Here is a 26,441-nt window from a genome sequence, read left to right on the forward strand (position 1 = left end):
AAAATAAATTTATCTATTTCATTAAACTACCTAGTTTTTAGAGACTAAGGATTTTTAAGAATTAAAATTGTTACTGTATTTTTACTGTATTTAAAACTTAAGATCCTATTTTTTTTATATTTTGACACTTTAGTAATTTTTAATTTAAAGTAAAACTAAAGTTAAGTTTGGTTTTTTTTTTTCAACGTGAAAGTTTTTTTTTCAGAAGTTGTTTAAATTTTTGTAGTAGACTAACTGTAAATATTGGTTTAAAAGTGAAGAACAACTTGAATGTTTAGTTAAGGTTTTGTTTTTGCTTATTTTAACCAAGTTTATTTTCTCTGTCTAAAAAGTCACTGTTGAGTTTTGTCAAGTTGTAAAAACTGTCTGATAGCTAAAATAAAATCTAAATAAGATCAACATTTAAAAAATAAGTAAAGTTGCACCCTTCTATGGGGAACGGGTTAAAATTGCATGAAAAAATTCTGCACGGAGGGTCATTTTTGCATGAGAGTAAAATAAAAAAACATAAATAAAAAATAAAATATAAATTAATAAAAAAATACTGTAAGGGTCAGGGGTAACAGTGATAGTAATAATAAAAAAAATACTAATAAAAATTATTATAGAAAAAAATGAATAAATAAAAAGAAATTGATTAAAAATAAAAATAAAAACTACCTACAGGGTGAGGGGTAACAGTAAAAGCAAAGAAAAAAAAGTTACTGACCTAGGGTTAGAGGTAACAGTGATAGTAAGAAAAAACTAATTAATTAAGAAAAATAAAGTTAATTATAAAATTAGTAATAAAAAATTCAATCTGTGCAAAAATGTCTCTGTACCTAAGTGTTTTTGTGCAATTTTGTCCGCTTGTGCAAAAGTATCTTTGTGCAATTTAGTTCACTTGTACAATTTTGTCCGCTTGTGCAAATTTGACACCAACCCATTCTATGACTTAAACTGGGTTGCCACTTTACCTGGAAAAACCTGGAATTTGACAATTAAGGCAAAAAAAAACCTGGAATTTTAAAAATTTTGAAAAAAAAAACTTGAAAAACCTTGAATTTTGGACAAATATCACTTATAAACCTGGAATTTTAACAATTTCCACATGTTCAGTAGTGATTAGATTGTAAAAATCTATCAAAAAAAAATATGAAATTTGTCATCATCAAAAATTTTTTTTATTAAAAAACATTTTTAAAGTAGCTTTACATTATCTATTCAATGTTTTATACTATTTAACACAGTTTCTCACCTTAAACTTCAAACAGACCCAGAAATGTGTACTTGTAAAAATCTGGAAGAAATTTGGAAAACCTGTAAAAATTTTTGAAAAAAGGAGTGGCAACCCTATCTTAAATACAGGGTTCCCATTTTCCTTGATTTATGTAATTATGTAAAAAAGTTACTTGAATTAACTAAATGAAACTTGATTTTAGGTTATTTGCACTGTTGGACCCATTTTATATTGCATACACATATTTTTATATAGTTTATTTATTTTGAATTAAATTATATGTTTTTAACAAAGCAATTAGAGTTTTAAAATCAAAATATAACATATATTGTTACTTGTAAACAATTTATTAAGGGCATAGGGGATGTGAAGGACTTTTAAAATAAAGTTAGCATTGGCTCAAAGTAAATGAAAATTTAAATTATGAGCTATAAGCCATTTTTTAAAATATGTGGAAATTTTAATTAACTTTTAAGATATAGTTGTTTTTCTAAAAAAAATGCTACACAAATTTATGGACCTCAATTTTTTCATGTCCAGTTTATTTGGAAATTTAAAAATTTACAAATAGTCTACTTTTCTTTTTATTTTTAAGCTATTGACTGAAAGTTTTTAAGAAATGTTCCTTGCATTATAAAATAAAATCCAATTGACACAATTAATAAAAAAAATTAAAACAAAAGTTGTATGAATAAAATAAATTAAGAAATAGTATACTCTTACTCAAAGTTAAATAAAAATCTTCATTAGAATTGGTTATTTTCAAGTTAAGACTGTACTCCAAGTAGTTTGAGAAAGATTACTTGAAATCTATATGAGAACATAAATTTTTATAAAATAATCTTTTTTTGCCTTTTTAACATGGTCCTTTCATAAGGATATTACTGAGTTCTTCAACTTTGTCAAATCTTATCTTAAATAAAAATTTTTCTTATAAAAAACAGTAAAAATCAACTATTAGTAAGGTTAAAAATCTTAAAAGTTAAATGAACATATAAAAAAGTGTCTTACATCTCTATGCCCTTAATTTAAAATACTAATTAAATAGTGTTTTAGATAGGTAGTAGCATACTTCAACTTTTTTTTGTTGGGATAGTTTCAAAAAATATTTTTTAGTTTACTTGTTATTGACTTAGTTTTGTCCAAGATAACACACTAACAATGTTAATTTGAAACTTTTGAAAGTAAAGAAGATTAAACCTTTTAAATCATAGAAAAGACTATAAAAATTTCATTGACTTATGTTGTTGAAATTTTAGTATGCATTTTAAAAACAATTAATGTTTTTAATTTTATGTCATATTATGTAAAAAAATGCAGTGCATCCTTGCTAATCCGGCCATGTTAAGCACATTTTTTAAATGATCATGGCTGGATAAAAACACAAACCATTTTTTGAAACTTATTTACCTCTTATTTATTATGTAATAATATAATAATACCTACACTAAATTGTTTTAACTAAATCAATTTTTAATTTTTTAAGCACTAAACAGTTAAAACCAACAAAATTAGTAAAAAATTTTGATAAAGTTTAAAATCAGCTTTAAAAACAAATCACACCAGGGACGTAGCTTGGTAGGTTTCTGCAAATCTACAGAAACGTATACTTATGTGCGAAAAAACTTGCTTTTATTTCAGCTTGAAAAGACTCTGCTGTCTTAGCTTTGAGTATTCATTTATGCTTAATTTTGCACTCCTGAGAGATAATTTTGACATATATGTACTCTTTAGCATTTTTAGTGTTGTAAAAATATTGAACAAATTAAATACATCCAAATTGTAACATTTAGGGCGCTAAAGTTTAATTTTGTCAAAAAACTGCAATGCAAAATTGATTCTAAAGGAAGCTGTAGCTTCAAAAATCAAAATCATACAATTTTATGTTACAAAAATTTGCATAACTTTTTGTTACTATTGACTACGTTAAATGTTTGATTTTCAAAACATCATAAGTGTTTTTGAGTTAAATGGTGATTTTTTATACTGATATTTAATGAAGAGTAGGACTTTTTAATTTTTTATGGGTAGTTTTAAGTATTGGGTACTTTTAATTGCCTCAATTTTTCAAAAAAAAAGTACCCAATATTTTGATGATGTCGTTAACTTTACTTTGGGTAGTTATTAAGGTTAAACTTTGTAAAAAAAAATTTGCTGTCTAGGCCTATGATAAATTCACTGTTTATTTTTCTAAATATAAAAATAATTGTATCTGAAATAAAACAATACAAAACATTTCACTATATTAACAAAGTTAAGGAAATATAATTTTCAACCTTGATATTTTTTGTGTAAGTTACAATTTTAAATTCAACCACAAATTAAGCTATTGACTTTGAAAATTTTCTTTTATAGATTATTGATTACTTTAAGTTATCATATTTTATAAACATTTCATTATTTTACATGTAGAAGTAGTTTAAAAATTACAGAATTTTTGATGATTTTTTTTAAACACTAGATTTTTTCAAATTTTTTAATTTCAAAAGTTCAAGGTTTTTCCAGTTTTTGTTTAAACTGCCAAGTTCCTGGATTCCAGGTGTTTTGGCAACCCTGCTCAAATTTTAAGGAAGTATATTTAAAAAATAGTAAAAGATGACAATAAAAACCTACTGTACTCTCCTATTTTAATATTTTATATCAAAAATTTGTTTTGGTATAAAACATCTGTATAAAGATACTTGTAGTTTAGATTAAATTTCATAAAGTGACATCAACTTGTAATAAAAGTGATCTACACCCTCCCTGTACCCAAGGTTGCTCCTAAAGTTTTTTTGACACTTCTTTCAATTTTTCAAAACTTAATAATTTTAATTCAAGTCTTATTTACTTTTCTAGACAAAATAAGTGATCAGAGTTCAAGTCATTCTAGGATTTTATATAACATTCCAAGATTCCCATAAGCATTTAGGTTTGATGGCCACCCTGTTAACTTTATTTCAAACTATAAAAAGGTAGCTTTTATTGAAGTACATAACTCATGCATAATTAGCTCAAAATTTTTTATGAATTAAATTTATCAATAAAATATAAAAGAAACATTTTTAAAATCATTTTTTTTTATTTGTGTTTGAATTTGAAATTGTAACTTTATGTTAACAAAAAATATTTCTATAATTTTGTTAACATAGGGAAATGTTTAGTATTATTCTATTGTTTTATTCCTGATATGATTATTTTCATATTTTAGAAAATTAAAAAAGTGAATTTGTCATAGGCTTGGACAGCAATTTTGTTTTTTTTACAAGTTTAAGCTTCAAAACTACCCAAAGTAAAGTTAATGATGTCATCAAAATTTTTGGTACTTTTTTTTTTGCAAATTTTCTGCAATTGAAAGTACCCAATATTTAAAACTACCTTTAAAAATTCCTACTGTTTAATGAATGTTTTCTTGGTTTACACAAGTGGCAAGACATAAAGAGTCATAGGGGGTGTGGAGCAAATTAAATTGCCTTGTATACAGTTATCACTCGTACCTCAACATTCCATTTTTGATGTATTAACATAACTGCATTTTTTCAGATTAAATTCAATAACATTAGAGGTAGTTTAAATTGCTGTGTTCCCGCTAGGATGTTATCACAAGTTATTTCAGATGTTTTAATTTTTGCAGATTCGTAACTTTTTTTAGCTAGCTACGTCCCTGAACCACACCATAAACAATTTTATTTATATCAGAACTTTGCTGACAAATGAAAGCATTTTGATAGTGGTTTCCTGTTTATTAGCATAAATTCATGGAGTTTTTATTATTTGGTTTTAAGTTTAAAGATGAAAACATAGATTTTGGCTAAAATTATCAAAACTTCTTCTTAGCTGAAACCAGTTGGATTTAGGAGGGACCTGATTAGCAAAGATGCTCTGTATCAATGTTAATTGCTGATAAGTTTAGCTCATATTTAGCAATTATTTCAAATATTTTAAGAAGATTAAGGTACATCTCCATTTCTTTCTATCAATTTATTTTTTTTATGTGTATGTTAATCAGATTATTTATTATTATGGTACGGAAATCCAATTAATCAAAGTTTATTAAATTAGGTTATAATTTTCAGTAATTTGATTATATATGACAATAAAACTTTTGTTTTCATTAAAAACAAAATATATTTTTACTAAAAACTAAATAAATTAAGATTTTTCTTTATGATTTTTAAAACTATACTTAAACATTTTTTTATTTGATGTCTAAGAACTGGGAAAAACTTAGTTTTTATAGAGTCTTTTTTGCTGATATAATGCTTACTTTAAGAACCTATGGAGCTTGCCAACTTTAATAAACTATCTTAAAACTTACTCATAATGAAAAAAAAAAACCTTATAGCTTGTTTTTTAAAGTCTAAGAAGTTATTCAAATTAAAAATGAGTACTCTACAGCCTTAACAGTAGACAATAAATTGTTTCAGAATAATTTAAGTCTAGATGTGTAAATTTTACCTATTACAAACTAATAGCATAAAAAAAAATTATTTTAAACAGCTTTTTTTCTGAATTAATATCTATATAGTTTAAAACACTAAAATAACTTTTTCAGGTATTAAAATAAAGTGTAAATTTTTGTACATACAATTAATGGTTATACAACTATGAAGCTATCTGATGGTTCAAAGTGTTATAAATGCAATGAATGACAGTCGTAGTCAACTTTTAGAGTACGTTTGAATATTTTTTACTTATTCAAGGATTGGCAGGCTTTTATAAAATGTAGGACAACTTTTTCTAGAAAAATTTGCTCATTGGCAAAAATGTATCTTTGGGATAAAGTTGTTTAAAATAGTAGTAGAAACCAGTAAAATAGTACTACTTTAGGCTAAAAATTATATGAAGCAAGCAATAATAAAGTTTTAGTAATTACTATAGAATTAGCATAGTTCTGAGTTATTACCTTAAAACTATAGGGGGGTCCAACATTTTTTTTACTAAGAATAACATTGGCATTTATATGAAAACTACAAGTAATAATAACTTATAAGTACAAACTACAAGCCAGTTTTTATAGTATAAAAAATTATTATTTAACTTTTGAGATATTGTAATCTTTATAAATAGTTTTTAATACAAACGTATGAACCACAAGTTTTTTTGGATTTATTTTCTTAGAAATTAAAAAAAATCACTAAAAATTTATCTTATCCTTCATTTTTTTAGCTAGAAACCTCAAACTTTCAGAAAACGTTCCTTATATACAGGGTTGCCACACACTCAGGGAACTCAGGGAATCTCAGGGAATTTTCAAACTGTAGAAAATCTCAGGGAAACTCAGGGAATTTTGGCATTTTTCTTTTAACTCAGGGAAACTCAGGGAAGTTTTGATTTTTTCTCTAAATTTCAGGGAAGTTTTTGAGAATCTCAGGGAAGTTTTTTTCTAGATCTAGAATGAGGTTTAGTTAATCCAGTTTAAATATTTTGTTCAAAAGTAGTAATTTTTATTATTTAAGTGGTTATTTAGAATTTTTTTAGCCTTGCGGCTAGTTCTTCAATATTCTTAGTATTAATATTGGAGTTTTTTTAAGTTTTAAATTTATATTTACTTAAGTAAAATCAAACAGTTTAAAGAAATAAAAGTTGTAGTTATCTATTCATTGAAAAGTTCTAATAAACTTTTTATTTTTAGTTACTTATGTAGTTTAAAAAACACTATGTTGTACTATTAGTTCTTATTTTTTAAATAATAAAGTTATTTGTTATTTGTTTACAACTACTTGTTTTCAGTAAAAAAAAATAAAATGAATACAGATTAATGTTGTATTACTTTAGTTAAAAAAATAGAGGTTAAATTTTTGTTTATAAATAATAATTTCAAAAGTAGTAGCAGTAATGGTAATTAATTTTTTAGTGTGAATGTTTTAATATACTTTACAACTTTTTTGCACATTTAATTTAAAAGCTTTTTAAGTATTATGAGTAAGTACAGTTTAAAACCTTGTTTAAAAAAAGTTGGCTTAACCATGAAGACTTCAAAAATTGGTTACTTGAGGATGTAGACAAAGAGAAGTTTAAATGTAAGTGGTGTGGTGATGATACACCAATGGCCTTATCCAACATGGGTATAAGGGCATTGAAATCGCACAGTATGTCGAAAAAACATCTTAAATTGAAAGCCTCTAAGAGTAAAAATAGTGCAATTACTTCTTATTTTGGTGGGGCTAATAGTTCAACTAGTATATCAGCTGCAACTTCTTCAACAGCTGCTGAAATTTATTGGGCTCTCAAGTGTACTAAAGAAAACTGGTCAGGAAACTCTTGCTATAATAATAATACTTTATTCACTACCATGTTTCCTGATAGTGAAATTGCAAAAAAGTTCTGCATGAATAGAACCAAATATTCATTTATAACAAACTTTGGTATAGCCCCTTTTTTAAAAGATGTCTTAAAAAAAACAGTTTTGTGCTCGTCTTTTTATTCCATTTCATTTGATGAGTATTTCAATAAAGTCTTGCAAAAAACTCAACTAGATTTGGTGGTGAGATGCATGAAGAAAAAAAAAGTACACTGTCAATATCTTACTTCAGCAATTAAATTTTGTCAATTAAAATGTCAAACAAATTAAACTTTATTCTTTTATGTAGAAAGTTAACTAAGAAGTTTACACAAAGTTGTGCAAAAATTTAGTTTTTAATTTTTAATTGGTTTAAACCTTTTAAGGTTAAGTTTTCGAAAACAGTTTTTTTTCATAAATTTAATGCAGAAGCATACACATACAACCTTCCTTTTATTATTAAAGAAGAAAAATGAGAATGAGGTATTAATAATTTGTGTTAGAAGAGAAAATTTTTTTTTCAAGATTTGAAAAATACTCAGGGAAACTCAGGGAAATTTAAGGTTACTCAGGGAAATTTTTGGTCACTCAGGGAAGATTTTTTGGCTCAAAGAGTGGCAACCCTGTATATAGCTTAAAAGACTTTAAATGATGCAATTTTAAAAGTATTAAAAAATAAAAATTTTTGATAAAAAAACAAAAAAAATGTTTTTTTACTAATTAAAATTTTATTTTTTAAAATTAAAAGAAATTCTTGCATTCAATCTTTTAAACTTTCATAAAAGATTTTCTGTGAAAATTTGAAGAAGATTGCTCAAAAAATGAAGGAGGAGATGGATTTTTAGTAAAATGGTCTTTTTTTTTGCGTTTTTAGTTTGCGCCTTTTATTATAAACCTATTGAGGTCACCTACTTTGATCGCTCATATCTCAAAAGATACTTTGAGTTTTTTCAAGCGGTTAGAATTGTTAGATAGCTCAGATAAAACTCTATGAGATCAACTTTTAATAATCAAGGTAGACCCCTCTATGCCCTTAAATTATTTTTTTAAAGAATGTTTTTAGAAAAATAATAAATTGTGGCTTATGGTTTTTTTTTGCTAGATACTTTTAGCTGTTGGGCCATAGTTTGCCTACTCCTGTTCTAATTGCTAATTTTTAAGTATTTTTATTAATTATAAATTATTTTATTCAAATAATATGAATATAATTTAATTAACTGTTATTCTTAGGATAATTTATATTTTTACATAAGTTCAATATGATTAGAGTATTTTTAAGTTGTACATAATTTAAAGCTGTTATATGTAATCAAATGCTAGGTTGTGGCTAATTTTATTATTTCTGTTAATCTTAAAATCAAATGATATATTTAATTAAGTGTTCTCATACTTACTGATTTTTTATTTTATGTAAATGAAATCAGGTAAAAACATTTAAATAAAAAAAAAATAAAATGAAATTGCCCAATTAATCTACATTTAGCTATTTATCACAGGGCTGCATTGAAGTTAAAGTCATCAATAGAAACAAATGGAGCTGTTAATAATTCTAACTTTCAGTATAGAGAAGATGCTCTGTGGTCTGGAGATATTGTCACTAAGCTAACAGAGCTGCAATCTACATATAGAAAACTACTAATTACCAACTTAGAATTTGCTTTAGATAATAAAGTAGACCATGATCTTTGGGGAGTTTTCAAAAGCCGAATATCTTTAATGCAGCAAGTTGTCAGAGAAACACCTAGCAGAAAACGAGCTGAAGCACAGATACATCTAACTTCTTTTCTTGATTCGGCTTCAGGGTTTTACTCAAATTTGTTGCAAGACTTATGTCATGTGTATAATGTTGATATTCCTGGAACAAGGTTAAGAGCTTGTGATCTTAATATACTAAAAGATAATATTTCTAAAACTAAAAAGAATACTGTAGAACCAGTTCAAAACTCTTCTCATTACATTTGCCAACACTGCCTGGTACACCTTGGAGATATTGCAAGGTATCGACAACAAAATGCTCATGCTGAGTCTTATTACTTGCATGCGGCTAGGTTCATGCCTAGTTCAGGTCACCCTTACAACCAGCTTGCCATTTTAGCAACTGCTAAAAGTGACCTTTTAAAAATGGCATTTTATTACTGTAGGTCAATGGCTGTAAAAGGGAAGTTTCCTGGTTCACATGCTAATCTAAAAAGAAGTCTAAGCAAAATAATAACAAGGTTTGTACTAATTTAACTACTTTTTAAACTTATTAGACTTAAGTATATGATGCCTATTAAATGAAACTAACATATTTTGTCTTTCATAGGGTTGCTAAGCGCTAAAGCTAACTCAGGCTAGTTTGACTTTTTAGATTTTTGAAAAGTTCAGACTGACTCAAGCTTGTTTTAAATTTTTGAATTGAAGTTCAGTCTAATTTTGATTATTTTTCTAAATCTCAGATTTGTTTTCATCATTTAAAACTCTTGATTTTTGAAAAAAAATTGTAGTTAGTGTTTTAGATCTTATTTCACTTTATAAAATAAAGTTTTTATTCAAGGTTTAAAGTTTTTTTTTTAGTATTTGTCTCTTATTGGTTAATTTTTTAATTTTCTCAAAAAAAGTTAGCTTTTAGTCTTTCGGGCTGGCTTTTTTGACTCAAAAAAATGCAATGCTATTTGGAGTCAATTTGAGATTTTTAATTATTTCTTTTGAATTTGCCTTACTTTTATTAGCTTAATAGATATTCATTTGGGTTTCTTGTTAATTAACCTAAATTCATAATTATTAACCATAAATGATGTTTAGTCTAATAATTCAATCTATTTACCTATAATCAGTAACTTAAGGCTATAGGAGAACATAATTTACTTTTTAGTCTAATTTTTTTCTAAGCTACTACTGTATTTTAGAATTCAAAGTAGTTTTAAAAATGTAAGTTAACAAAGTCAAATTCTTTTACAAGTTACTAATGGAGGGTGCAAAAAAAAGACTAACTCACTATACTTTTTATTTTTGTTTCTAAACTTTCCCAGTCTAGTCTTTTTTATATATTAAATTAGTTTTGAGGAACTTGAGCATTTATGACTAAAAATAATATTAAATTTTTTGTTCTATCATTTTTATTTAAAAAAAGTTGTTTAGACACATTTTTATAAACACTGCAATGGACATTTCCTGAAAAATTGAGGTCTCTAGCTCAAAAAATTAATAAAAATTATTTTTGTGGCTCATTTAATTTCTAAAATAATTGACATTTAAAAAATTTTGGTAAAAAAATCTGTATTGTTAACTTTTTATAAAAATAATTGTTTCTCAAAAGTTAATTAAAGTTTTTATGTTAGTTAAAAACTGACTTATAGTAAATACTTCAATGTTTTCTTTTCGACAATGGTTGAGGCAATGTTATTTAAAGTATAAAATGACGAATCAACCCTCTTGACCTTAAAACTCATAAATAAAAGTAAAAAAATAGAGTTCGAGTGCATAAGTTTAACAGCCATATCAAGTTACACTATAACTGTTCTTCAGTAAAAAAGTAAACCTTTTTAGTTTAAACTACATATACTGCTCATATTAAAAAAAAAATGCTGTATGCATTTTTGTAAACAAGTATTGATTGTTACTAATATTAAAGAATTAAAAAAAATATATCAATTCATTTTAGATATTTATAATTTTTTGTGATTTTTTGAAAGTGATAAAAAAAATTCAATGTAGTGTAATAAAATATCAAAAATTCTTTAAAAAGATCTAAATTAAACAGCAAAGACCCAGTAAATATGAAAATAACCAGCAGCGATCTTGTCAAGTTTTTTCTAAAGTTCCACGCTTGCATCTATCTTAAGCAAAGTAAGTGCATGTTTACCTTATTTCCATTATTTATTTTTCAAGCACAAATTTTTCAATTTGCTTTATATTTATGACTAAAACATTGTTTATTGCTATTTTTATGAAGCCTAGTAGTAATAATTCTTCTTTATAAAAATAATTTTCACTTGAATTTATTTTAATTTAAGTGTGTATATTAGATATTAACAAGCTAAAGGACATGGTGGGACAGCTGTGCTTCCTCACTTTAGTTCACCTGAAAGCAGGATCTCTTTGCTCATCACAGATAATTCAGATGACTTTCATCAACTTGTTCACTCTCCAACATCTTGCTGAAAGAGGCATCAAAGGTTTAGTTGTTTGTATTTTAAATACAATTTTTTGTTCACATGTTCTTTTAACAGTCTAGTAAACAAATCACTCTTATTGTATTAAAAAAAGACAGAACAATACCTATCAATGACTAAAAATGTTTTGATTTTTATAGAATATAGAGTTAAACAAGTTTTTTTTTACTTTTAAATGCTTAATGTACAATGAATTTATATGCAGACTCTAAGGAAAAATGTTTTTTATTTACTTTACAATATATTTATACATTACTGCTACTGTAGGTTTCATTTAAGTATTCGACCTTAATATATATGATCATTGCCTTTTTTATGAATTATAAAAATTGAAGTCTACTTCTTGTTTTTAAAGCTGTAGTTTAACTAGTTAGTTTTCGTATATTATTGTTTAAGCAACATTACTTATTTCAAGCTTTATTGACACTTATGTGTTATCTTTTAAATGTTAGTTATGAAATGTATAACAAAATATTTATTTAGTTTGTACACTTTTAAAGTTCAATGCACATATGAACTATTTTTGAATCAATACAATAACAACGTACAATTTTATTTTTTGTTGATGTGACTTGCTTTCGAAATTGATAATTACTAGTAATTATGTATAAAGTCAACTGCAGATTTTTGAAGAAAATAAAAATAATTTTAAAAATTTTCGATAATAGAATGTAATTTATTTTAAAAGAAAAGGTATTGTTTTTTAAGACTTATCGAGCTAAACATTCAAGCTTTTTTTTCATTGTAATATGCTACTATTCATTATTGTAATTATTTATTCTAAGTATAGTATAGTTAAAAACAATTTACTTTAAACAAAACCTTGTTGTCATCACTTAAAATCTATGAATGTAATATTTGTAAATCATTAAGTTGTTAAGTATTACACTTCCTTTTATATAGTTGTGTAATAGTTTGTTAGTTAAGTGTTTTAATTCAAATTTGTTTTGCTTAAATTAATTAGTTGATATTCTTACATAACTTTTATGACATCTAGATATTGTTAAATATAATGAATATTTGAATTTATCAAAATTTAAAATATTTATTAATTTCACTAAAACTAGTTCTTTGTTAAATGTTATCCTTAAGTGATTTATCAAATTTTTTGTTTACTTGTATAGTTTTTTTAGTTTAAGTTCACATAGACTTCTATCATTTAGTTCAAACATCAAACCTTTTTTAAATAGGAACTAGTTAAGTTTCTAGTTTTATGTACCTTATATAAAAGTTTTAGTATATTATTTGTTTTAACAGTTTATTACTAACAAAACAATGTTTCACTCCTATATTAACATCGTTTTGTTAGTAATAAACTGTTAAAATAAATAGTAGATTAAAAAAGACATTCAAGTCGAGAATTTTAAATTGTTTTATTTAATATAAGTTACAAAATTATCAAAGTTTTAGGTAAAAAAGTTTTAAGCTTAGTTTGTGCTAATTAAAGTTGTGCTTTTTGTTTGTTAAGTAGCTAATGTTGTTCGACGAAATTGTTTTATTAAATTCTTTTATTTACACTGAAATGTTGTTTAGTTAGATAAGCGTTTAACGGACGCCCATTCAACTAATTTTAATGTTTACTTTTACATTCTCTCTTTTTTTATGTCACATTACTCTCCAATATTGGACAAACACTCAAAACTTTCTTCAAAGTTTGTCGTTATGGTTAAATCGATCATTTTTACTTATCTAATTTTAAGTATAATCATTAGCTAACTTTGATTAAAAAGTTGTTAAAATATTTATTAAAAGTGTTCACTAAAATATTGTTTTGTGTACTAAAATTTAAATATAAACTTTTTTTATAATGTTTTAAGTATTTTATATACTACATGTTTAATAAAAAACTTTGTGACTTAGATTTATAAATAAAATTTTGTTATATCCAAGACACTAATTAGATTTTCTACTATAACATAGAGTTATGAAACTATTTTTTTTAATCTTTGTTATCTTGTGTTTATCTTGTTTTAGTAAACATCTCATTCATAATTTCACAGCACTTTCAATAGCGTACAAAAATCTTATTTACTTTACAATTTTTTTCCAAAAGCTTTTTCTTAAGAATTTTAATCTGGTATTTCAACATTTTTCTTTTAAGAATAACAGATAAACTTTTTATGCACAATCTAACAAATTGTTAACTGAATAGTATTTTCTTCTCTGTATGACGTTAGTTATTTTGCAGACGGAATGCCAGTGCAGAGTGCATCAGACCATAACGATGACGTAGTTGGGGATGGTAACACATTGACGTCATGTTGGGAAGCCATGCTTCATTTTGCAAGTATTTATTTTTTTTTATATTGTAAATAACTATTATATGTATAAAATGTCTGTAATAAAAAATTTCTTAGCTTTTATATTAATCACTAGTAATTGAATATGCTCCTTGTAAAACATAATTGACTACTACTTTCAAAAAACGCTTGATGTAGCTTTTAAGTGAAGCTTTTTTTTTTATTTTTACTAATCCGTATCATTAAGTCTCTGGAAAGTATAATTTTATTAGTTGTTTGTTAATAAATAATCAAACCAAATGTTCAATAAGTAGATAGATATTGTAGTTATGACTGTATGCTTGTGTAGTTTCCAATAAACTTTTTTAGCTTTCTCTCCAAAATAACTTTTCGGTTTAAATTTTTTTTTTAAGTATTTTTCATTTACTAGAAAATTCTTTCAATTCAAATAAGAGTAATGAAAGCTAATGACTCTTTTTAAGTTCTTTTTTATGGTAAACTTTTTTATACTAGTATAAAAATTAGGCAATGCAATGAGGTAGGTAACAATACTATTGTTACTTTGGCTCGAATAGCTTTTTTGCAATTTTTAAAAAATTTCTAAACTTTAGATCCAATTATTTTCCTTATCTTAAAAGCTAACTTAGATTTTTTTTTACTCTAGAGAACGCTCCTTTGCCTCTAATAAAAAAAGTCCATTGGATTGGGGTTTGAATTTAGTAGTGGGGTCCCTTTAAAAACTTAACGTTTTTTTAATCATCATAAAATACTTAATTAAGTAAGTAAGTTAAAAAAAATATTAATTTATTTTAGAAAAAAGCTAAAATAAGTAAACAAATTAAAAATAACGTTAAATTTTTAAAGGGGCCTCACTACTAAGTTCAAACCCCAATCCAATGGATTTTTTAAATCAAAGACTTTAGAAAAAAAATCTTAGTTAGCTTAAAGATAAGAAAAATAATTGGATCTAATATTTGGAATTTTTTTTCAATTGCAAAAAAAGCTATTAAACACAAAGTAACCCTCGTGGTAACAATTGCAATTTGCGTAGGTAACAAGTATATTTTAATTATTTTAGCCTTAAAGGCGTAAAAAGTTAACATATGAAATTTACAAAGGTCTTAGTTTTACGTCTTTATTCTTACTTCTTAATTTCCTATTACAGTTTCATTTTGACTCTACTTTAAATCTTTTTCATGTTTAATACGTTTTTCAAATAAACAGTGTCTTGCTTGGGCGAGTTTTTGTCGTGTGTTCCGATCCACAGTGACGACATAAACGAGCTGAAACATCCGGTGCTTCCCGCAATAAAGCTCGTTCTCGATTGGCTTGTCATCAACCCTTCTCTACTGATGAGAGCTGATTTCTTATCTTACAGCAAGTTGGTTTTTTTTTTAATTTGTTAAAAAAACTAATTTGTAGTAAGAAACTGTGAGGTCATTTGTATGCAGTTATTAATTTTCTATAATTTTTCAACACGTGTTAATTTGAACAATGGTGAAATCAATAGAATATTATTAGATTATTAGATAGTCTGTAAAACTTAAAATTTTTAGATAAAGATCAAGAAACTAACTTGAATAAATTTAGTTGTGTCTTTGGATGTATTTAGAATAACATCTTCAGTATTTGTTTTTTTTTAATAAGCTGTATCTAGCCAAATTATAAAACTACTATACTAATTTAATTTTCTATTTTACATTATTTGTACAATTATACTGCGGAATTTAAATTACTCAATTAGTTTAAATCAGAAAAAAAAGTATCTTTTATCGTCTGTTATTTTTTCAAATTAAGAAACTACAAAAAAATGTTAACCTAAATTGAACTTATATATAATTGCAAAAATTATAATTATATTTGTAAAGAAAACTTTAAGTTTTTTATGGTTTAAAATAATCAACGTTACTTTACTAAGCTGAACTGAAGTAATTTTGTAAAACTTTATTTGTTGTATTTTTGAACTTAAAAAATTTAGTTTTAATATTTATAATTTTTTTTTGCAGAGTGTGGCCTAGGCTAGCCAAACTGTTAAACACGCTAGGAAATCAAGATAAAGTTAATGACAATGGAGGTATGATATATGATAAATAAAATAGCTATTAAATGCCAATTTACTATGCGCTGTGTATAGAAAAAAAATTGTCTAAATTTAAAACATAATAAAATACTTTTAAATTAAAAAAAGAAGTATTAGAAAGTTGAGAAAGCTTTAAAAAGTATTAATAAAGTGTTTTTATAAAAGCTTAAGATATTTTTCAAATAAAAAAAGGTATAATAACTAGTAAACATATTACTTTAAAGAAAGTTAATTAAGCGTTTCACTTTTCTCTTTGCATTTTGTTAAAGTTAATTCAGTCATAAAAGATCGTTAATATTTTTTTTTACTATATAATTTGTTCTACAATTTTTAGTTTTTAAATTCATTATTTTATATCTTTATACTGTGTTGTTTATTTATAAAGTTTCTTTATATTTCTTTTTTTTGTTTGAAAATGAAATTTTCTAACAATTTTTTTTTACACGGTTTATAGTTTTTCAAAAGCTATGTTTAAAAAATCTTTGAGCATTTTGTGTCTGTATTGTTTGCCACATGACAGTATTTAAAAAGCGTCTTAATTGCAAATATTTTTTTTTGAAATCTGGATTTAAGTTATTTATATCATCAAATAGATTGTACATTCTAAATTATGCCTAATTATGCATTTTTTAATGAAAATTACAAGCCCGATTGTAACAACTTATATGTAATTTATTTTTATTTTCAGATGTTTTAGTCCGTAAGTGCAACTTAACACAACATCACACATGCATATTTTCATTAATACTTTTTCTCAGGCTTGTAAAACCATCCTAACAACTTTAAACAGACGTGAATAGTATTTAAGTAGTATTAAATTTTTTCAAAAGTGTACTTATAAATGTATTCACAAACATCTGAAATTAGATTCAATTTGTGTTAATTTAGTAATTCTTTCAAAAATTAAATTGTAAATTTATTCTGTAGTACAACAATTATTCAAGTTTTGTTTTGTATTTACTACTTCCTTAACTGTTTAATTGTTTACAGTTATAGTTAACAGCAATTTAAAGTGAGTGCATTGTACTTTGCACACCAAGTTTTTGTTTCTTTCTTTTTTAAATTTTTTTATATCTAAAGGCTGTTAATTTTATAACTTGAAAATTTTCTAGGCGCTGCTCTGCCAGAAGATGTAGAAGTCCGCGGTTTTGTCGGACTTCTGTCGTGCTTGCGCAAACTGAACTTCGACAAAGCCATCATTGGAAATCACCACAATGACGTCACAATCAGCGATTGCCAGCATGCTTGCCGGTGTTACAGGTGAATATGTTTTCATTTTAACTACTATAAAAAGATGTTATTTACAATTATAAAATATAATGAAAGTATTAGGTACATTCAATATTCACAGCTTTTTATAATATATTTATTTAAATGTGCTAAATCTATCAATTTTTAATTGATAAATTTCCTTAAATGTACCTTAAAGTCTTACTTTGTAAAGTTGTTTAGTATTGTCTTTTCCAACTACATAAATTACTTTAAAGGTTTTAATTTTTAACTCATAAATAAAAACTTATGTTAAAGTTATAATTTAAGTCTAAAATTATTTTAATTGATGTTTTTAGTTTTTTTACCATGCAGTTAGATTTTGTGTTTTAAATTTAACATCTAATTAGATGCTTAGTTTTAAAAGTATCTTTTATTTTTTTATATGGTAAATTTATTAATAATTGACCTAATATTATTCAACTTTTACCTAGTTGTGATATATTTATTACTCGTTTTATGGTTTTACTCAAGTTGGTGTAAGTAGACATTATTTATTAAAAATATCTACCAAAGTTTAATTTGATTATTGTTGTATTTTGAATTCAAAGTTACCCAAGAAGAATTTCTTTATCTGAAATTGTAGGATTAAAATTTTATTAAAAAGTTAATTGTAATAGTTTGTGGACATGTATTTCTGTAAGTTTTTTTTTCAGATAAAATAAGTTTTTTTGGCCCCAAATATTTTATTCACGTTTTTTAAAAGTTTAAAGCATTTTACGACTTAATTTAAATAAAAATGTTAGTAGTTTATAAACAAGAAAACATATTCAGTTCTTTTTTTCTTGAATTTTAAGTCTCTGTTAACCATAAGTTTTATTACTACTAAATAATTTAAAACCAAAAGATTTTAAGGTCTTTTAAATTATTTTAAATGTTTTGAAAACAGTCACGTTGTTTGCATAAAATTTTTAGCCCATTTTAAACTGACATAGTTGCTTATCTTGCAATTTGTTATGTTTTTTATATAAAATAAAAATAGTTTCAAATAATTCCAATTCCTGTCTTCGCATATATTTTAGTAAATATCTGTTACAAGGTTTTTAGTATACAAATAATTAAAAACATCACAGTTTAGATAATTAAAAAAATATTTGTTTTTTTGCTCTTAAATACTTTTTTTTTAATTAAAAAAGTTTTAGTTAGAAAGTATTTAAAAATTAGTATACTCATTATGCTTTAATTTTCTATTGGCGGCTAAGCACTACTCTTTAGAATTGATTAGTTTTAAGGTTTTAAAAATTATGTTAGTTTACATAGAAGTGTATTAAATCTATACTAATAATTTGATTTTTTAAATTCTGACTAAAGAACATCTCACAATCACTACATATTAACTTCGATATAAATTTAAAATAAAAATGCAGGTTATACAAATTGGGACTGAAAATAACTGAAATCAATGGGGAATTATTACGTACCACAATCGACAACAACTCTACTTTCTTCCACTCGGACATTACAGTTGCTAATGGTGCCGATGTTAACAACCAGCTTGGCACCAACGGATTCGTTGATCAAGAGGTAAGTATATAAATTTCGAGTATTTTAAGCTAGTTTCAAGTTTCTGTTCTACGATTTAAAATAAACAGCCTGCGAAATGTTTGATAATTAAAACAACATATACTAAATCAGGTTATTTATATTTTTAAACGAAAAGGTGGCTTTCTTAAGTTAAATACTAAGAAAAAATAATTAATGTTATTTTTGTACAAGAAGCTTTTTCCTCATAGCAAGACCTAAACATTAATATTTTTTTTTAAGTTAACTACTTTATTTTACAAAAGTAATATTACTAAGTCTAGTTTGCCTTATATTTGCAATGTGAATTAAAACGTTTCTCACAAAGACAAATATATTGTAAATAGTTTATATAAGAAGAGAAAATACTAACTAAATTTGTCCACCTTGCTAAATATTTAGCATCAATTAATTTGATGCAACAAAAAAAATCTTTGTGTAGATAGTTGAACGTAAAAGCAGTAAGAAAAGCGGGTGGAAGGAGTATAAAATAATTTTTTTTAAACAATAAATGCTTGAAAACTTAGTAAATTGTTTAGAATTTTTTGTGAACATAATGTATTTATGTAAATAAAAAAGCATTATATCATAAATAAATTTAGTAATACACTAAAACAATAAACTTTTGTTAATAGTTACAAAAGTAAATAAATAACTTTTTTGAGTTTAACTTCCCAAAGTACTTAATAAGTAAAATGTAATATTATCATTTTATTCTATAAAAAACAAATAAATAGTAGTTTATAATTTTTAAGCTTATAATCAGTATTTTTATCAGTAGTTTGTCTTAAGATCTTTTTAAAACAGTAGTTTAAATTTCAGTAAAAGAAATTTTTTATTTATTTATTGTTATTCATTTTAACTTGATTATTAAGAATACTTAATTTTGTTTAATCTCTTTTTAAACACTTACCTATTTAGAAAACTTACAAAAATTTACTGTACTTTTCACTAGCTTGTTTATAAAATTATTTTATTGTTTCAAAGTTGTTTAAAATATCATCAGTTAATTAGTTTTATTTATAAATGAAGTATATTATCTTTGTAATAACTTACTCTTTGTAATGTGATAAACTTAACTTAATATATTTGAAATAAATAGGACAACACCTAAGAAGTTTGGTTTTATCTTATTCATTGTTTTATTAAAGAAAAGTAATTTTTTAGCTGTTCTAAAACATTTAGCTAATTAGGATGTTTGTTTTTGTTTTTTTATATTTTAATTATTTAATTCTATTTAATTTTTGTTTTTACTGTTGTTATTTTTGAAACAATAGCTTTTTGAAATTAATTCAAAATGCCTTTTAAAACTGCTTGTAATGTTTTCAATTACGCTTAGTCACTGCAAACACAATTAAACAACAACAACAGGTTCTGCTCGAAGATATTTTCAGCGGCAACTCCACAGCGTCACCCAGCGTTCAGAACACGCGAGTGGTCACCTTCGCCAACCAGCCCCCAACCCAGTTCTCCCCGTCCCCCTACTCCATCGAAAGGTCCCCCTCGCCCAACTCCACCACCAGCAGCTCGCAACTCAACAACCAGCAGAACTTTCACCTGCAGCAGGACAACTTGCAGGAGCACCCGACCAGCGCTTTCATGCGCAGCCACCCCCCGCCCAAGGTATTCCCCGACTTCAACCGGCCCCCGCCGCCTCCGTCCTTCCCGCCGCACGACATCGGCCTCGTTCCACCGCCATCCATTAACAAGTTCGTGCCGCCGCCGCAGTTTGGCTCCGAAAAGGCGGCCATCTACCCTGCGGCAGGCGGCCTGCAGATGCCGCAGTTCGTGAAGCGGCAGGAGTTCTCCAATCAGAACGCGGTTGAGCGGAACGACCTGATGACGTACATTGAGCAGATGAAGAGGCCTCAACCCACTGGAGGGTTCGACCCGCGCGTCCCCCCGCCCCAGTGGCCCCCTCGCAGCAACGTGCCTCCCCCGGCCATTAACCGGAACCTGATGGAGCTGGTTCAAAACACGAGGAGAATGGAAACCCCGCCGCTCAGCCATTATGACGTCATGCAAAAGCAGGGCGATCTGGGGAGCCGCCAACTCAATTTGGCGACCAGCAACCAGTTGAAGCAGTTTTACAACAGCAGCAATATAAATAGTTGGTAGTTTGAACGTATAAGATAGATAGATGTTACTAATCAGTGACTCTGTTTTCACTCTAAAGTTTACGTAATTTTCAACTTACTTTTGTTGGAAAACTAGTATATGTAAGGTCAAATTTTTAAGTAGTAAAAAAAAATTCGAATGTATGTTTAAAATTAACTTACTTGATCCATTGTTTAAAACATAACCTGACAATTATAAACACATAAAATACTAATACAGTTTAATAAACCTAATTTGAAAGCAGTTTGTTTTATATTTTAAACTGAAATAGTTTTTACATTTTATAGTATATTTTTACCTTTGCAGATTTCCACACAGGATCCAGCTTTTCATCTACGAACAATATGGGACAAACTTCAAGCATTAATTTATCAGTTAGTATTAGTTTGTTGATCAAAAAACTAATATATGTTTTAATGTATTAAGATTATTTTAAAAAAAACTCGATTTTGGTTTACTAAGTTTTGAAGCTTAATTATCTAAATGTTCAAAGAAAAAGTATAGGTACTACTAGTATTGCCTGTTCAACTAGTATGTTAGGTACTTATAAATAACGCTCTATTTTTTTTTGTGACATTTTAATATAATTCACTTTTTGTCGTCAAAAACTTACAGGAGAAACATAAAATTGTAAATACTTTTTCACTTAAAACAACAAAAGTTTAAAATAATTAAGTGATCGATCAAATTGATTGATTTGTGTTTTCCGTAGAATTGCCGATTAATTTGTATTGGTTGTAAAATGATTACTTTTTGATATTAAATAAATTATTCTAAATTCGTTGGCCGGAATGTTTTAAAGAAATTGTATTTTAGTGTAGTATTTTTTAATTTGATTATTTATACTAATATGGTAATAATTATTAAACTTAGAGAATTGTTCCATTTATTTGTACATAAAAAATTTCAATTCAATATAATAAATTTTATTAACAAAGCAATGTTTCACTCGCTTGAACCTAACCAAACGAGATCATCAGTTGAAAAAATCTGTATTTTTTTTTACAATAACATGCAAGAAGACATTAAGCTAAACTTGAAATAAATAACTAAGACAAAAAACTAAATAAAATTATAAACCATGTTTTTTACAAGTTGATCTTATTTTATAGAGTTTTTTCTAAGCTTTAGAATGCTTTTTTTTTGTTTTAAAAAATTCAATTTATTTTTTGAGATATGACCAGTCAAAGTCGGGCCGCATAATAGGTTCCCTATGGGAAGGGAAAACTAAAACAGCGAAAAAAGACTATTTCATTTAAAATCTATCTCCTCCTACATTTTTCAAGCAATCTTCTTCAAACTTTTACAGTCTAATCTTTATACAATAACAAAAAAACGTTACTTTGGAATTTAAAAAAAAAATAGTAAAATTTTTTTTTTTTTGAAAAAAAAAAACACTTTTTTTTTAAAATTTTTGTGATAAAATTTTAATTTTTTTATGAAATTAAAATTCTAAAGTAACGTTTTTTCCTTACATTATAAGGAATGTTTCCTGAAAATTTGAAGAAGATTGCTTGAAAAATTTGCGGTCCATACGTTTATATTGAAAAATTAAAAAAAATAAATAAATATCTCAAAAGTTAAATGATATTTTTGATTTCTATAAAAACTGACTTGTAGTTTGTAATTAAAGCTTTCATATCAAAGCCAAAGTAAATTTTTGTAAAAAAAAATGTTGGACCCCCCCCTATGGCCTTAACATATAGTATATTTATAATTTAATATTTAGATTAATCAGGGTGGCCACTAAATCTGGAATCCTAGAAAACCTGAAATTTGATAAATTTTGAAAAAAAATCATGAAAAAACCTGGAATTTCGATCAAAAATAACTAAAAAACTTTGAAGTTTAATCAATTGTTACAAGCTTAGTAGTAGAATTTTTATTTGACACGAAAAATCTAGCAAATAGATTAAAAAAACTGTCATCGTCAAGAAAATTTTTTAACTAAAATCACATTAAAAGTAGCTTTACAGTATATTTTCAGTGTTGTTATATTATATAACGCAGTTTTTTACCTTAAACTTAGCTTTAAACTAAAAATAAACCCAAAAACGGGTACTTTCTAAAACTTGGAAGAAATTTTTCAAAAACTAATGGCAACCCTGATTAATTTACTTTTCAAAATTCAAGACCTCTATTAAACGCAATTTCAAGCAAGATAATTAAATTTCCTTAAATCGATATTTCTATTTTGTAATTTTAAGATTTTTATGTAGATTATATTAAATTAAACAACAATCATATAAAAGTTATATGCGTTTTATTTGAGAATACAATTTGCTCTTTTTATGTTGCCGTTTTTTTTAATATTTTAGTATACAGAAAAGTTATACAACTATTTTTTAAGTAGCATATATAGAACATTAAGTTTAAAATAACTGTTAATATTTTAAGTGTCATAAACACTATTACAATGTATATTTGTTCTATATTTCATAAATATTTGTTTTTGGATATAATTTTTTTTTGTTTAACTAAGTATGTTTTAAGTATTTAAAAAATGTAATAAAGAGATGCTTAGAATTTTTAACTGGAGCTTAAACTAAAATTGAGCTGTTGTGTCATATGCCTCTTGGTCTTTAACAAAGCTATAAGTTTTTCAACATTTGACATCGGAGCAGTGTCAAAAAAAAAAGCTTAAAATGCTATCTGCATATCACCCTTATATAACTACTTTTTCAACTACAACCTTTTCAGACTGTGAATATTATTAAATTCAATCAGTGTTATGATAAATTTTACTTGTTACTCAGTTTAAATTTTGTTGGTTGATATAACTTTATTAAAAGTAAATTATGTATCGAATCACAGATGCACACAATGGACAAGTACAAGGAGCCGTCGAGGAGCTACATGAGCAGCGACACGAGCTTGTCTTCCATATTCAACAACGGCGAGGCGATGAAGCAAGGCGGCAACTATCAGAAGCTGCAGGAGAACAAGAGCAACAATCTACTGGCGGCGGGAGACGACGCATACAAGCTCTTCCCCGACAACAACATCTGGGGACCCAAAGTCAACGGTGAGAACTGTTTGTTTAATTTTTAAATGAAAAACCTTATATGTTTCTGTTTAAAATAAAACTGTATTTGGTTAATAACCATTTTTAGCAGTGATTGGTATTGAAATATTTTAAAGTTGAACTATTTCTCACTAGTTTTGTCACATTAGTAGTTTCATTATAATTTTTAGTAGAAAAAATCCAGTGTGCAAATTTTGTTTAAGTTTACAGTTCCTGATATGAAAATTATGCAAAAATTTTTTGATCAAATTATTGTTAATAGGTGGATCAAGCAACAATTCATCAAACACTCTACTGACGCCAATCGGAAGCGAAAGGTTCAAGGAATCTTCCAACTCCAACTTGCAGCATCATTTTTCGCCTTGGTCAAACATGAACTTCGTGAAAAATGATTCTTCCAGCCACAATCCGGTAAACTTTTGGATATCAAACACTTTTTTATTTAAAAAAACACAATTTAATTTTACAAGGCAAAAGTTTTTTAGCATTTAAAAATCATTTCTCAACTTCATTTAAAAGAAAAAAAATATATCTAGTTAAATTCAACCAAATGTTGCAGGTTCCATCCAACAGCCAGTCTTGCTGGCCCCCTGTACTCAATCACCAGGGTAATGTGGACGCCCCTCCCTGAAGCGACCCCGGCCCCACAATAGTCCACAAAAGGGAGAGCGCGAACCTTGGAGTGCTAACCTTCTGCTACTTGTTTACAGAGACATCTGACCGCTCATCATCTTCTATAATGACGTCATAGTGATAGTTTTTGCAGCTGGTGATTTCTATGTCAAGCGTGTCACGTGTGTGACGTATATATATATATATGTATATATATACAAAAATATATAACAAAAAAAGTTTGTGTGTGTGGTCTTATATACGCGAAGGCTGTTTCGTTGATTTGATTTGTGATGTCACAAATGAAAAAGTGTTTGGCAATATTTACTTGTGGTGACCACGTCATGATTATTTATTTTGTGCTGTTTATATTATATATTGATTATTTGCTTGCGTACATCGTATTGTTTTAAATGCGTGGGATCAGCTGTGCTCTTGTGCATCCACATTAGAGCCCATCTGCAAAACACGATTTTATGGTGACGTTTGTGTATCCTCAATCTTAATTCCCTTGATTATTTTACTCTTTTATTTCTCTCTCAATGTATTTTTGTTTTGCGTTTCTTATAAAACTTATATCAGTTAATAAAATTAAAAACATTTTTGTTTTTTGTTGCTTTTTGGTTTCCAAAGAAATATGATACTTAGCTATACATTATTTGTTTCAACTAAGGTATTTGTTAGTAATAAATCTTAAGTAAAGTTCGAATCACAAGTTAAAAATGTAATGTACCATTTTTTCAAAATTTTACTCCTGTCTCAAAGACAAAAGATTTAAAGATTCAAAGACAAACTCAAAGTGAAAACTTTACGTTTAATTTTTCCTAACAAAAAATAATTCGTTAATCAATTACTCTGACTTCTAGCTACGTAGTACAGAAGGCTTTAGGATTTTTTGTTTCCAGAAAGCAAATATTAAAATTTTATTCGACGATTGTTACTTTAGCTGACACTGTTTTTCCTGAAAAAATCTTCAGAGCGTTTTAAGTAATAATGACAATTTTAAGTAAGAGAAAGCTAATTTAACAAGTTTTTTAATTGCAACAAGTAATGAATAAAATAGTAACATTAGTTTTTGTACACCTAAAAACTAACAGTGTTAACTAATTTAAAACCTTACCCTTAATTATTAACATATTGTTATATTTTTTGTATTTTAGTAAGTTTAGATAGTTATAAAATAATGTAAAGAATTCAATATTCTTCAAAGTAAAACTAGTGACAAATCTTTTATTTTAGAACAAGTACTGTTAAAAATACATACTTAAGGTGCAATTTTGTTGTCAAACATACACATTGTAAGACAGTATCAAATGTAATTCATTATGATTATGAACTTTAAATAACAGGCTCAGATTACAACAAAAATTTTAATTAGCTAAAGTTATTATAAATTGAAATTACTTATGCACTACATTAGAAGCCTAGAAAAAATAAATTGAAATACTTAAATTTCAAACGCTAGACAAAAATATCAGTTAATTATGTTTCTCTTAGGTATTGCAAAAATGTGTGGGTAAAATATGCAAGTTGTAAAATAAGCTTTTATACATTTAAATTGTCGATTAGTATTTATAGATATTGTATAACTAACTAGTCCTTATAGATTGTTCCTTGATAAATGTAATACTCGTTTTTTTAAACTCTTCTTCAGTTATACGTGCAAAGAACTTTGGGAATAATTAAAATAACAGGTCAACTTTTACTCAGCATGCTTTAAATTTTTTAGCAATTGTCACTTTAGGTTGGTATCTACTTAACTTTTAAGTTATAAGATCAAATTCTAATATAAACATATTTAAGTATTTTTATCTTAATAGCAGAGTTGTTTTTCTTTTATAAGCCGACGTTCTTAGTAAACTTCCATTGTGTTAATCTACAGAATTCTTATTAGTACAAAATAATATAAATCAGAATCGGCAAACTGCGGTCCGTGATAAT

The 26,441-nt window shown here is 26.2% G+C and overlaps 1 protein-coding gene across 1 annotated transcript; it reads left to right on the forward strand.

Moving 5' to 3' along the window:
• Window positions 1-256: 256 nt before the first annotated feature.
• Window positions 257-25,104, forward strand: LOC145835494 (uncharacterized). The gene is made up of 15 exons (XM_082943119.1): window positions 257-283; window positions 5,754-5,871; window positions 8,978-9,697; window positions 11,224-11,309; window positions 11,489-11,638; window positions 13,824-13,922; window positions 15,100-15,256; window positions 15,882-15,949; window positions 17,068-17,215; window positions 18,592-18,748; window positions 20,117-20,855; window positions 21,170-21,237; window positions 23,678-23,888; window positions 24,151-24,299; window positions 24,448-25,104. The coding sequence occupies exons 2-15, from the start codon at window positions 5,819-5,821 to the stop codon at window positions 24,517-24,519; spliced, it is 2,877 nt and encodes a 958-aa protein (XP_082799245.1). The 5' UTR covers window positions 257-283; window positions 5,754-5,818; the 3' UTR covers window positions 24,520-25,104.
• The last annotated feature ends 1,337 nt before the right edge of the window (window positions 25,105-26,441 follow it).

This window comes from Thalia democratica, chromosome 5 (assembly GCF_965202585.1).
Source record: "Thalia democratica chromosome 5, ktThaDemo2.hap1.1, whole genome shotgun sequence".
Taxonomy (NCBI): domain Eukaryota; kingdom Metazoa; phylum Chordata; class Thaliacea; order Salpida; family Salpidae; genus Thalia; species Thalia democratica.